Source organism: Barbatula barbatula (assembly GCF_947034865.1).
Source record: "Barbatula barbatula genome assembly, chromosome: 8".
NCBI classification, from domain to species: Eukaryota; Metazoa; Chordata; class Actinopteri; order Cypriniformes; family Nemacheilidae; genus Barbatula; species Barbatula barbatula.
The window spans coordinates 5,618,757-5,634,204 of NC_136771.1; the positions used below are offsets into that span (position 1 = coordinate 5,618,757).

The following is a 15,448-nucleotide window of genomic DNA, read 5'->3' on the forward strand; positions in this document are numbered from 1 at the left end:
GTGTCAAGATAGAAAAGTAAACATTGGGTTTGTTATATAAAAAGAAGTTATATACATTTAAAAAAAAAAATTTAACTTACAATGGAAGTCAAGCCATCACTCAAGAATAAACAAGAAAATGCTTGCCGTTCGAAACTATATCCATTTAAGAGATACTTAGGAAATATAATACATGCTAAAATAAGACTAGCAATACCACATAGACATATAAACAACATTAAAAACTTGATTTTCACCACAGGGGGACTTTAAAGATGTTAACTTAACATTGTAATTACGTTTTAAGTGTTCTCTTGGTAGTGTTTGGTTCTAACATTTGTGTAGTACTAAAAAAATGAAACAGGAAGTACTTATGCACCATTGTTGTTTACATATTGCAGAATGGTGTAAGTACTGTAAGTAATACAACGCTGTAAGGCCTTATAACATCTGAACATGTCATCGCATTGTATTCGTTTTGTAAGATGAAGTGTTTCAGCACTTATTACGAACAGACTGGAGTCATCAGAACACCGAACAGAACAAACACCCGCCTGCTTATTTCTATAATAGATCATCTAACCTCTGTCTAGAGGTGAAATCACTTTCCACATTTGTTGTTTTTCTTGCAGAAACCAGAATGCCATCTACATGTGTTTAATATTGGCACATTTTCTTGTTGTCAAGGTGATAAGCGAACGGGACCTCCTGGGGACGCAGCTGGTAAGGAGGAACGAAGCGCTAGCACTGCTGTATGAAAAGATCAAAATCCAGGAGTCGATCATGAGCAAGGGTGAAATGCAGTACAGTGACAGACTAGAGGACATCAGACTCTTGAAGCTCGAGGTCAAGAGGCAAAAGCGCGAACAAAACATCCTCACCAGGACCGTCTCTAAAGTCGAAGATCTCAGGTAACAAACAGGAGATATCACTGGGGGATAAGGTTTTGGGTGGCATTGCTGGATTAGTTCTTTGGGATGCAGTTGTCTGCATGTATGGAAGGATTTCTGTTGAAGTATCATTTATAGACAGTTCGACCAAAAATAAAACTTAATAATATTTACTCACCCTCGAATTGGTACAAATATGTTTACATTTCTTTGTTCCGATGAACACAGAGAAAGGTATTTGGACGAAACAGTTCTTAGCCACCATTGACTGCCTGGTAGGAAAAACAACAATCGTTGTCATAAGTGCCCCAGAACTGTTTGCTTTCGTACTTTCTTCAAAATTTCTTCGTGTTCAACAGAACATAGACATTTACAAAGTAATCTTTCCTACTTTGGTAGTCAATGGTGGCCAAGAACTGTTTGGTTACTGACATTTTATCCAAATTCCTCTCGCTGTTGATCAGAACAAAGACTTTTAAAGAGTTTTGGAACAACTTAAGGGTGAGTAATGAAGACAGAATTTAATACATTTTTGGGTGAACTATTCCCGTAAACTGCGTCCCAAATAGCATGGAGAATTTTTCTCCATTTTTAAGTATTAATAGTGTGAGTAGTGTGTTTCATTCATTCAAACTAAAAGTGATGCAGAAATTTGAAGCAGAAATTTAACCGTAAAAGCATGGAACACTCCGTTTGCCTCAAATTTCAGCAGCACACTAATAAATAAACATGTAGGTCTACACATCATTTTAATACTATCATCAGCCCCGTAATAGAGCTTTGCAACACTCCCTTGTTTCCTCATTCATCCCTAAAATCCCTTCTAAATTCCATCCCCGTCATAATTCATGTGGGTCTTTCATGATTCTGCCACTGGACTAGAAAATCAAGATAAGAGAAGGCAGAACCATGACAGACGTACTATGACATTTATTAAAAAGTGTTTTCTCTGTAGGATAACCAAATCCCGGCTCATTATAGCGTCCTTATTATTGTCTGAGGCACATCGATAACTATAAATGTGTGCTTTGGTTGATATTATATCAATAGGACTAATTTTATTGTTGTAATTGCCAGTCAGTCTTTAGTTAAGCATCTTATATGGTTTAGGGAGGTATTATAATGTTAGCTTCGTTTACCATAATGTTGCAGATGGTATACGTGGAATTTAGTTATGCTCTATCATAGCCTTCATGAACACAAGGCTTGGTGTTTAGCTTTTCTACAGTCTCCTCTCTCTCTCTCTCTCTCTCAGACCAATGTAGTCACTAAATATTCAATGAGTCTGATATGTGCTGATATTTCCTTCACTCAGAATCATTTCAGTAATTCAACCAAAGGTTTCAACCAAAAGGAGAGAAAAAGGGACAATGTTTTATTTTACAAAGCTCTTTTGTTTGACTACTGTATTGAGGAAAATGCAGTCCTTTTAATTTAAAATCTATCCAAAGCATTTTTAAAGATGGCTTTAAAATGAAACTTAAAATAAGGTTGAATGATAAGAACCTCTTATTTAAAACATATCTCGTCGAGACAAATGCAACCATATTTTGCCCACCTTAAGGGACGAAGAAAAGAGGGAATAACATATCAGTCTATTTTTAGGAATGTAGTATGTTTGCGACCCTGTTTATGAAACCCAACTTAAGTAATTAGGGTATGTTAGAGATTGACATAATTGTTTAAAGGGCCAACTTTCAGAATGTGTTCAGAATAACAAAATGAGTATCAATCAAAATTTCACTTAATATAAATTAATATTTGAGTAGTCTATGACTCAAGATGCTCTTAATGGGTTCCGTGTGTGAATTTCAGCGGCGTCTAGTGGTAAAGTTGTAAATTGCAACCAACGGCTCACTTCACCCCTCCCGTTTGAAGCTCTACGGTGGACCTTTACACCTTTAATATTCTGACTAGTTCATTTTGATTACGATACTATAGCCTGAGGCAGGGTCACAGTTGTGTTTTCTGTAGAAACAATACTTTTAATCCTTTATACCAGTCAGACACACTCGTTTCCTGCAAGCTTTCAGCAAGAAGTTAATGGCCAACATTACATAATGTATTTATTATTTATGAGCCAGGCCGATACGGTTTAAAAACGCTTGTTGCCAGTGGTCTCCAACTATTTATAAAAAGTTTCTTTCTAGCTGAGGTATTGTTAAAATTATATAATAGTGGTAAACATCTTGTCATTCTTTCTCATTTGACTAATTTTACAAAATTGTAGATTACCGTCAGCAAGCCAAAGCTCCTACTTTCGGCAGTAATTACACATATCAGCTTCTGTTTGTTATCTGGCACACAAACTAGCACTTCCACCTACTCTTTATTTCTCCAGACAATGTAACAACACTTTAAAAATAAATAAAATCCTGTTTAGCAGGCCACCACTCTATGTCATGATTCCGCTATCATGTCATGTTTATTCTTGGTCTTGCAGCGGAGTCATCGCATAGCCTTAGGTTTTGTGTGAGAAAGACATGGCTATGTTTTGATTCTGACTTGCCATGTGCTTTCTCGTGTCTCGTCAGTGTTTCCCGCCCTTATGTCTCGTTAACCTTCCCTGAGTGTTTCAGTACCCGCACCTGACCCTTGTTAATTATCCTTTGTTAGTCTCCCTATTTAATACCCGCTTGTCTACTGTTTTGTGCACGTTTTTTGTACATGTTTCCTGGCTTGTACCTGTTTCCATGTCGTGTTCTTGAAGTTTACCTTGCGCCTTGTTTTGATGCATGTTTAGTTAGTCTTAGTTATTATAGTGTTAAGTATTTGTCTTTTGTTTTTTGCCCCCTCGTGGGAAGTCTTTGTTGTCTGTTTTTGATTCGTGCCTCAGTTCAGTTTTATTTGTAATTTGTCTTTTATTAAAGTCTTTGTTAAACCTCATCGTCGCTGCCTGCAATTGGGTTCTTCCCCTAACCAAACCGTGACACTCTACACTTTGTGTAGCGTTTGTGTACTTCACACTATCAGAGGTGGGTAGTAACGCGCTAAATTTACTTGAGTAACATTTTGGAAAATATATACTTTTAAAGTTAAATTAGAAGTGGGTACTTTTAGTCTTCCATACGTATATTTCTAATAGAAAATCTTTACTTTTACTTCGTTACATTGCATGCTGTTCCTTCGTTCCTTCATTTTTAAATATGCATTATAAAATGCGTTGTTTAAGGTTGTCGTCTCTTTTTATGGGCATTCCCGAGTGATTGATTCTTTTGAAAGCATTAATTGAACAATGTGCGAAACCGTCTGGTTCCTTGTACGGTTTACTTTCCTTGCCTGTTGTCTATACCATTTTTTACTTTTACTAAAGTCATTTTAAAATACTGACTTTTACTTGAGTAACAATTTATCTTGTTACTTGTACTTTTACTTGAGTAAAGATTTCGGCTACTCTACCCACCTCTGCACACAATTTGGGCCATTTCCCTATTTTATTGTACTGCTGTGCTCTGAAACATATGTGAGAATCAATAAGCCAATGGTAAGGTTGCATCTGTACCAGATGGGCTGATATGATGCCGAGGTCGGATGCCAAATATCTCTGCAGATTCTCAGGCCGATATGATAAACAGGTGGCAAATTTTAGTCATTATTGCTGTCATCAGTGCAAATGACTGCAAATGTACAAGAAAAACTGAGAAAATATGTAATTTTAATATGTAAATTTCTGGTGCCCCAGCTCACAGAAAACTTCTGTAGTTTTTTTACTGGATTTTTTTACAGTGTGGTTCCTGTGCTCCTGTCACTAATCCTGGTCTGTATGCATAGACGGGCACATACAGATATTGGTGCCGTCAGCCCAAATTCTCTCATCTGAAAAAATCTCAAGACCTCATTGAAACTGTCGAGAGAATTGAGGATCGTCATCTCGTGACGAATTTACTGAACAATACCTTCATCCTGTTGGGTGGCTGCCCAGGCCAGAAAGACATTAAACCTCACACTTAAACTCGGATGCTATTTCTCTTTTATTCTTCAGTCCCATATTACGGTATAACACACCTCTCTCTGCCAGGACCTTGCACCACTTTTTCCTGCAATCTACTTTGACAGAAGTATTTGCATCAGACCGTAAATGCTCTTCCATTCACTGGCTGTCTGTATCACATCTTATTCTGTGATATTCAGCAGAGCAGATCTCTTGCATCAAGGGTATCAAAATGTAGGCCTGTTGACACTCTTCCGAACATACAGAAATTGATTCAAAGCAGGAGGAAGTATTTAAAATAGCCTACAGTTGAATGAGTCTTTGACGTTTAACAAAATGTCTGGTCCAGCTTGTGCCTAGGTTTAAATGACATAAAAAGGTGCAAGATCAAATTGACCATCTGTACACAAAACCAATAGATCTCCAGATATTTACGTCTGTTAAGAAAATAGTTACACAAAACTGTTTAAAATGTTTCTATTTATTTCACACACATCTACTGTTTAGCTTGTGAAATCATTCATTAACCAACTGGAGTCATTTGGATTACTTTTGTTTAAACTGCAAATGGCCTCAAAGTGACAGAGAATTCAGGCAAAGCAAATAAAAGTCATATTGATCCGGGATGACATGACGGTCAGTCAAGTATACATTTTTAATTTCCGGTGAACTTTCGTTAAAGTCCAAAAAATGAAAATACTGTCATTTACTCACCCTCTTGTCATTGAAAACCTGTATGACTCTTTCTTATGTAGGACACAAAAGGAAATATTTGGAAGAAAGTCGCTATCACTTCTATTGTATCGACACAAAACCAATGCAAGTGAACGGGCAAACATTCTTCTAAAAATCGTATCTTGTTTTCTGCGTAAAAAGTCAGCCAGGTTTGAAATGACAAGGGGGTGAGTAAATGATGACAGCATTTTCATTTTTGGGTGTACTATTACTTGGTAGTATCAAGACATCGTAGAGAAAGACACCCAGCAATAATGTTCCAAAAGATATCACAGAACTAGCTTATAAAATCTTGTTTATTTGACAAATAATTCCTATTTCTTCACTATGCAGTTTAACCAGCAATTGCGTGGTGCCATAAACAATCACAAATAACGCTATAGAAAAGGTGGAAACAACTCTTTTAGTGTATCAGAAACAACTCAACAAAGAGAGAATGATTGGAATGTAAATGCACCGGTTTTTGTAATAATGTCAGATGAATGAACTGCTCCTGAGACTATACAAGAGATTGCAATCAGGAATCATATACAGTAATGATAATATGCTTCTTATGGAGATATAATCTCCTTTAAAATTCTCACCCATTATTCTGAATAAGAAAACTTACAGGTATGCAAGATATTACGGCTACTGAATAGACGACTTTCCAATTAAGTTTTTAAAGTTAGAGCGATACTGATCAAAGCATTAGAGCTTTTTTATGAATCCTCCGATATGACTGATTAAATGCATATTACATGAAAATGAAAATTCTGTTGTGTTCTTGCCCTCATTTCGTTCGTTCTTCGATAGATCATGATATGATTTTTCTTTAAGAATATTTGAGCCTCTTTTCCGTATACTGTAAGAGAACGGCGACTGGGGTACTCCATCAGATTTAATTTTCATCCACACTCATGTCTTTCCGAACGGGCATGATTTTATGTCATTCACAGAACACAAAAGCAGATATTTTGAAGGACGTTGGTAAGCAAACAACACTGGTCCCTATTGACTTGTGTATGATCACAAAACCACTCACATAATTCTCAAAATATCTTCTTTTGTGTTCCACGTAAGAAAGTCATACAGGTTTTGATTGATGTAAGGCTGAATAAATGTTGACAGAATGATGGCAGAAACACCAATACACATACGTTTCACACTCATGGTTAGGGGATTAAAACAAACCCCTAAACTTGAGTTGCAATAGTCAAGCACGGTGTAGTACTTCGCTTGACGTACCAAATTTGTAGTAATTGCGAACATTACAATTTATGCCATAATGAACTGTATTACATTTGGCCTAGAATATTCATTAGAATATTTAACTCGCAGTAAGGAATGAAAAACAGAGCAGAAGCCAATGATGTGAAAGTGTGTGTGCGCCAGCGTTTTTTTGATGCAGCACAGAACCAAATTGTTGTGCTGGATGTTTGGCTGCTATAATGAGAAGGTCTTTTCATTTCAAATGATTTCAAAGAGGCATCACTTGAAAATTAATTATGTTTAATCTGCCTGAATCACAGGGTTACCCTTACGAGCCTTTCACATCAATTACAACAGCGCTTAGACACGCGCTAGCACATGTTCTTTAGCTTTACTTACTTTCTGTTGTTTTCTTTTTCTTTATTTGTGGAATGAAATGGTATAATTGCTTCTCTGGAAGAGGAACAGAGAGACATTAGAAAACACCCACCCTTAACATTTAAGTTGTTTCCATACTGGGACCTTGGATTCCAGAAACTCTGTAACTGCAATTTTTATCTCTTCTTTATATATGTTTCGTATTTCTCTCCAACTGTGGCCCTATCACTTCCTCCCTATCCGCAATACCTTCATTAGTGTATTTCCACTTTCCTTTTCTCCGCTTTCCCCCTCAACCTCTCTCTATCGCTCATTCACTGCTGGTTGAGTTGGGTGAAGCGTACAGAACAGACCATATGTTCCTCCCGAGCTCCGGCTCGTTAGATGCCAACTTATTCAAAAAGCATATGAGTGGCAGCCTGACAGATGGATTTCCTGTAATCGGCTTCCATTCGGATCAGCATGAATATTTCATAAGCGTTAAATAAACGTTTCTTTAGCATTGTCTAACTGCAAGCGAAGCTGCTTCGAGCTTTGTAAAGTGCCATAACGGGCCAGATCCTCGAGGAAGATCCCTGAGATCGAAGGGCTTTCTTAGATTCTTGTGGTTTTGCAAACGCAGCTGGTGAAGTATAATGAAAGTCATATGTAGAAGACTGTTGTTGTTTTGGTTCTGACACCTACTTCTTCACATTTAGTCTATTTATTTTATATATTATTGTTGATTTTATATATTACCATATATTTTACAATATAAGGCTATATATGAAAATCAAGTCAATGCAACAGTTTTTTCAAAGCTGTAATACCTTGGTATACCAAACTAGAATTTCACAAGAATTTTGAATAAAATACTTTATTCTTTCTTTATGCCACTAAATGGCAAGAACTTTCTGAGTTAATATGTTGCACAAGGAGACAATTATGTCTTTATATTGCGATTTGTCGAGGCTGAATACTCCACACACAAGTACATTTCCAAGAGGGAAATGCTTATAAAAAGGTCGATAACACTTACACTGGCATGTTTGGGTGACGATGAGCGAGTATTTTCCGTTCTTTAAAAAAATTGTAAAAGATAACGCTGCCAAAGTGGATTGTGGCATTTATATGGGTACATGAAGTGATGCACACTGCCCAAAGCTACAGCCCTATGGTGTTGTGAGCGACATTGCGTGGATTTCTTCCTTCGCTGTGGAAACATACATTACGATTCTCTCCCTCCAGAAATATGCAGTTTCAGGTGAATCAAAATGCATTATGAATCCAGTTATTTGTAAATGTAAATGGCATTGAAATTCTGTAAGCTACTTTAAATAATTGTATATCAGTTTTATCATCTCATTTTCAAGTTATATCCACTCACCACTGGATAAAACTTAAAATAGCAAGTTGAAATTGACCAAGTTGGTTGTACCTAAACATTTGAGGCAGCAAATAGTGTTTACAGTGCAGTCTGGGAACTGCAAGTATGCAAGACATCCCCTATGTGCTCGGACTCATAACTGTTGCTTGCAGCTATATTGTTGGACAAATTCTTGTTTTATTCGAAAAAAAAATGTTCAGTCTATACAAGCTGATTTTTATGCTGTTAGTGAGTGTATTGTCGTGGGAGGTTGTTTATGTTAATGGTGCTGATGATAATTGGTTCTGCACTTTATAACAAGGCAAGTAAATGTGCACTGCCACTAACATTGCTGTCTTGTTTGTTGTGTGCTGTTTTTGTTGGCCTGTCTGCTATTGACTGTAAATGTGCAGTGCCACTGGAAGCCCCGTTTTGCAACACGGGGAATAAATCCTTGCCAGGTTTACACATTCACATGCCTTATAGAGTTCAGGACTCACGAACACACACACACATTGTTCACACTTAGAATCAATGCAGAGCTGTGAAATGAACCGTTTTTGTTGTGTTTTTGTATTTGTGTGTATATGTGTGTGCGTGCATGAGTCCTGAACTCAATAAGCGTTGTGATTAAAGTGTAAGTCTGCGATATCAACCCTGCCTTCCCGAATAAATCAATCTATATACCCTAACATACTCTTGCTCAAACCCTCTGTATCTCAATGCAAATCTCCCTCCAAACAGCCACAAAGACACATAGGAGGAATACCAAACTAAATAGGCGAATGAAAGAACCCCATGGACCACGAACATGCTTTTCTCCCATTCTAAATCAGTTATTTATATGTCATGGTGGAATTAATTTGTTGACATGGAAAGATGGATGGCTTGCCTTCCTTTAACGGACAGTGATGTATTCATGTGAAATGCGGCGGTGAAGAGAATGGTGAGAGCAGGAAAACAAAAGCTTTGCCAAAACACAATTAAAATGCATAAATTAGGCCCGAAGGCAGCGAAAGGGAAGCAAATGGAAAGGCTGCTGTGATTTTAGCCCCATCTATACAGGAGATCCTTTCAGGCTCATTGTTCTGAATGTAGCGCGGTAAAATGACTGTTGACTAAGATTAATACAGCCGGAGCTTGCTCTCGTACCACATATTGTGTTATTTCCAGCGTGTTGCGTGTGGTTTCTTTTTAAAGGTTTGAAACAGAGCGCTTTATGTGTCATGTATTTGTGTCTGCATGATGGTCAGAGCCTTTTGTTATGGGACAAATCCAATTGAGTACCACCAGATGTGTTGTATTAAATCTCCAGGAAAGTGCTGGCTTTTCATAGAACTGGCATTTTACATATGCAGAAACAGACTGAGTAATCACGGTTTCTCAGTAGGATTAGATCTGTGCTCGATTGCTGATAGAGCTTTTAAAGAGTTTAATGTCTGTAAACATGGATGTTGTTGGACGTACATATAGTTGATATTTGCAGTAGCGGTTAGAAACAGTGATCTTTCTCGAATGACAGATGTTAATTCTAGATTGCTATATGTAAACAGGTCCTATAAGACAATAGTGTCATCTGACTAACCCTCAGAGCAAACCTCTGTCAATGATGCAACAGTTATAGGCCCTTAAATAGACGCGCCTAACTTTAAAGCCCCAAGAATCTTGTTCAACCCCCCAAGTTATCAGCTTCAAAGACTCAATTCAAATCTCCTACGAGGATCTAAACACGAGCTTGTGAATCTAATAAAGAAATCCGACGACGCGACAGTTATGATCATTATAGACCTCATTGATTTTGTCTGAATCATCAATGACGACAAAACGCATGCCTGGAAAAATCAATTCGCGCCATTTACAAGCAATCCTACGGCGTTCTGCAGCGCAGCGACACACTTTCAGACTCGCGTTTCTAGACAAATGATAGTACATCGAAACTTTGGGTGGTTTTTCCCCATAGGAAATGACTTATTGATCAATTTAGCATGCTAACCGCTAACACCCTGGAAAATTCAACCTTCATTGCTCTCAGGTAAATGAGCTGTGCGCTATCATCATCAGTCTCTACCCGTTGCTTCAGTGAAAGTTCAGAGACATAGCATTTCAATATAGGTACGTATCGTTTAGCACTTGATAGATTATCAGAGCTCCATGACACATGTATAGGGTTTAATGTGACTTAAAGCTTCTCTAAGAAATAGGGAATTTGGATCTTGGTCTTCGATATCATGGTTGTAAACCATAACCTGTCAATTCAAGGATCTCTTTCTCTCTCTCTTGTCAACGCTTGCTTCTGGTTGGGTCTGTTGTGATGCATATGTAACTAAGTAAAGTGCAGATGTTTTAAACCTCTCACTAAAATACGTTTTCAAAGTGCCGTTGCGTCATGCCAAAATGCAAGGGCCTTAAAGTAACCGATTGTAAATTAGTAGAACATTGTGGATTTTGTTACGGCCAGGAAACTCAAGCCACCTCTTCGTCGGTTTTATTTGATCCGTCTCTGTTCTGATGGCAGACAGGAGGTGTTCCACACGCAGAGGGAACTGCTGAAAGAGAGAACCAGATGTCGAGCTCTGGAGGAGGAACTCAGCAGTCCCATGAATGTTCACCGCTGGAGAAAACTAGAGGTGTGACTTTACATTACTGTAGCTCTTTATTGATAAGAGTATTTTATTTATATGATTGAGAAAGTATTATGTTTCCCTTGGACCGTGTAGGCAAGTGATCCGAGCATGTTCGAACTGATTCAGAAGATTCACTCTCTGCAGCGGCGGCTGATATCTAAGACTCAAGAAGCTGTGGAGAAAGAGCTTCTGTTACAAGTAAGAGTTTGTTGTAGTTCCAGGTATACCAGAAATCTCACATTTGCTTGAGAGTGAAGCACGTTCTGTCCACATTTTTTTTTAAACTGGAGCACATATGAAGTGAATGTGAATACCAAAAGAATGAAAAAATACATTTTTTACTAAAGTGATCATTATTACGTTGAAGCATTTTTTAAGTAGAAAAATCAAGACTGACTGTTGTAAAAAAAACTTCAAATACTCTTGCACATTTTAACGCTTCAGTTTTTTTTGTAGTAAAATGAATTAAGACTTTTATAGTGTATTGCGATACTTAGGTATTTAAATCACGGTAAGTAATCCTAACTAAAAAATATTGTTCATGGAGTTATTATGGCTATTTTATATCCCGTTTTATGCAATATTTGCTTTGCGTTTCGTTGTGTAGACAACAATGTTTTTCTTTTAATGTACTTATAGTTAAGGCCATTCAAAAACATCCCTTCAGCAATTGAAATTAGAGTTTTATTATGTCTCGGAAGCCATCAGAAAGCTTCGATGTATTTCTACAATATCCTATAAATAAGCAGAGTCTGGGCATTATTTAAATTAAAGTCTAGAACTTCCATGAACCACAGTGATTTTCCACACCTTGTTATTGTATATTACGTGCCTTATTTCCGGGCACAACAGCGTTCCACATTTCTAATGTATTGGCAGTGCTGTTCATCGCTCACACTAAAAACAAACATGTTTTCTCAGATGTAGCAGGTGCGCAGGTCGAGGTTACGCAGAAGATTATTTGTTTACATAAATGCACCAGAAACGTCTGATTAGCTTATGAATGCAGCACAGCAGAGGTGCTGTGTTCTGTAGCTTTATATCCTCTGTGGTGTTTGTGATTCACTTGAGGGTTTTAATTGGTTTGGTCATGACGAAGTTCTCAATTTGTCTGAAAATCAAAATGTTCCAAAAGGAACCGTCCCATTTTCTCCATGACAACGATACGGGCTGATGTGGATTGCGACGGTCGGTTTGAAGAGCTTCCTTTTTCTGTTCACGGATTCAGCTGAGGAGCCATATAGTGTAGCTGAGAAGTAATTCAAATGATAGAATGGGCTTTCAAAATGCCATTACCATCAGACAGACAGCTGGTTTTAAAAGGTACTTTTTTGTCGTCTACATCAAACGAAGCTTAGCAGACACTAGATCACAACCGCGGGACACAAGCAGCTATTCTCGTGTATCCGATCATTTCAAACATCCCATTGATCTGTTTCAGGTTAAGACCAGATTTAATTTGACTTAATCTCTATTCAGAATCCCCTGTCAATATGAATACCAGCGGTGATGGACGACGGGTGATGCGGCAGTTCTGTTTGTTAGCGATTCTTGACAAGATTTATTCAAGAATTAATTTACATAGAACATTTATTCATTTTTTTTATTATTTATAGTCTTGTAGTTTTTATTTTTTATATAGTTTTATACTGTAACTTTAAATAAACTGTGCAATGGCCCCAAAAAACATTTGCACTTAATTTACATAATTAAAATTTTGCAAATTCTAAATCAATATTTTCAAAAGTGGGCACAACATATTTTTATGTCATTGATCAAACAGTTACAGAATTAGATATATTGTTAAAAATGAAAATTATAGATTTTTGGGCACTTTGTGGTCATCATGTGACCTCCAAGTGTTACTTACTTGTTTTGTTAGAAATCGCTAAGTTTGTCAAAATCACAATAAATAAATAAAATCCTGATATGAAAAATTCATTATATAATTTTATATATTCTAAAATGATAATGTATGGGCACCGTGGGCTTTTAAACTTCTAAAGACTGGTCCCTTTTTTTAGATATCGGCTTATTTGAATCTATTTTCTTTGAGGAAATTCGTAGTTTTTTTTCTCGTCTTCAAGGATGCAACATCAGAAGAGCGTGGCCCTGCATGTATGCAGCTAAAGTGCGAACATTGGGGGTTCCGTGCTAATTGATCCCGTTTGTGAAATGATACCTGATGGCCTCACAGAACCCCTTCAACTCACTCAGAAATATGAAGTCGCTAGTTTTGTTCTGTTGCTGTTTGCAGTGGGAACTGTGACAGCCCTGTTCAATATACCGGCATTTTGGACACATTACTTAAAAGCCATTGAAGCAAACATATTGTTGCACTGCCTGTATGACAACACGGGTGCATTATAAATGATAAGAGACTAGATCTAGTTTGTATATAATATCCATTATAAATAGTCAGAATGCTTTTACACAATACATCTCTTTATGACAAATAATGAACGGATCACAGAACAATGTGTTTCTCTCTATTTTTCAGCTAAACAGACACTAATTGTCCCAATATTTGCATTGAGGCAGTCGAATAATAATCCAGACTTGGAGCGTATCATCTCTGTTAATATTCGTGCAGGTAAATCCGGACAGGACATTAGTAGGTTAACTATTTATTCATGCATGCCGGCTGCAAGGTACTTTCATTGCATGACTCATCATGTCATATTACCAGCTGAGGTACTGTATATGAGGAAAGATTATTCTTTCTCAGCAACAAACTGCAGGGTTTATTATGCCCTTAAATAAGCGTTATATAAGCCACGCTACGTCACATCACGGATGAGCCGTAAGGTCGGCGAAACTTTAGCATCGGACCCCCTCAAGTCAGATTGAGTTTTCCGAGCCGAAGTTTTCATTTGGATAGACAGAAAGGTTTGTAGCCAGGAGATCCAACACTTGCAGCGAGGTCATGACCTCTAATTTTCAAAGCTCATGCGAGAGCACTTCTTAAAAATTTTGCATTCTCTCCATTTCCTTGCGGGAGCTAAGGTGTTTACCGCATGCTCCTGTAGAGCGTGTTAGGGACGTGCTTATGGTGTTTAAGAGCCTCGCCGTAAAACGTTGAAGTTATGTTTTAAAAGAACCGAGGGAGCAAAAGGCAGCCGTTTCTCCGCGGTGATATTTATTTCTCAGAGATTGTGTATCATGTATCATCATCACTTTGTCAACGATATTTTTGTATTTATAACTTTTTGAGTATGTTTGGTTTACTTTAAATAGAATTTTTTTACTCCATATAGGAAATCATTGCTCAATGGTTGCTCTTTTTAAAAAAGTATCAACTTCGGAGTCTATCTTATATTTGTTTGATTTTTTAATTTTTTTATCATAAATTAAGAATGTTGAGTTGTAAAATGAACGTAGGTTAAATAATCTATATTTTTGTAAAGGTGATTTGAAATGTTTGCGTGCATATACAATTGTAATAAAGATCCATAGAAGGGAAGGAAGGAGGCAGGAACCGGCGAAGGCGAACATTCAAACAATAAAACTTTAATTAAATCAAATAAACAAACACGGAAGTAAAGACCGGCAGCCACCCTACGGTCGACTGCCGGCCATAAAACAAACACAAACTTAACACAATGTCCGGGCCCGGTCCTCTCTCGTCAACAGTCCTGCCAGTCGTTCTTTTAAGCTCCCGGTCTCCTCCGTGAATGATGCGGAACCGGTGCGCGTACAGCTGATTGCACTTATCACTCACGCCACCGGCCCCGCGTCACGGCTCTCGTCCCGCCTTTCTCACCACAACAATTTTTCAATAATTGACTTTTGATTGCATATTTGACAAATCTGATCTAAGTTTTTGACATTGTTGAATTGTATATTGAACTAAGAGACATTTGTGAGATTTTTCTCAGGAAAAAGTGTTTTGAGATGCAGCAAAAGTTTCTATCCCTCCATTTAATCTCATTGATGTCCAGGTGAAATAATTGAGATATTAAAGATTTTTTTGTTATTTTTTCTTTGTGTATAGCGTTCACTGCACTGAACTAAGATGACCTTAATGAGGTTAAATCTATACATACACGCCACCTGTTGATGTCTCACTCAAAAATAAGTCCCGTCTGCACTTATTTGTGACAATACCTTTTCCACAATGTAAAAGCCAATGTGATTGTCAAAATGGGCTGTCAAGGGAGGGTGTCACCGTCGTAATGCACAAGCCGACAGACGTGTAATAGTCGTCCGAGTTCCTTGGAAAGGAAACTGTTTCGCAGCTATGAAAATGTAACGGGTGTTCCCGTCACTGTCACTCAGCGTACGTCTTTGAATTTAGTGACACAGAGAACACCTGTTTGCTTCTACACTGCGCTCATCATACGAGCTGAACTGAGACAGAGAAACCCTGTGTCTG

At 37.6% G+C, this 15,448-nt stretch overlaps 1 protein-coding gene across 1 annotated transcript in view; it reads left to right on the plus strand.

The window, feature by feature from the left end:
• Positions 1 to 15,448, plus strand: part of cfap58 (cilia and flagella associated protein 58) — a gene marked incomplete at both ends in the record, with an annotated part of 66,054 nt that overhangs the window by 29,124 nt on the left and 21,482 nt on the right. The window contains 3 exons of the mRNA XM_079461574.1: positions 667 to 890; positions 10,965 to 11,076; positions 11,167 to 11,271. Of these exons, the coding sequence (XP_079317700.1) occupies positions 667 to 890; positions 10,965 to 11,076; positions 11,167 to 11,271 (441 nt within the window). The remainder of the gene's footprint in view (positions 1 to 666; positions 891 to 10,964; positions 11,077 to 11,166; positions 11,272 to 15,448) is intronic.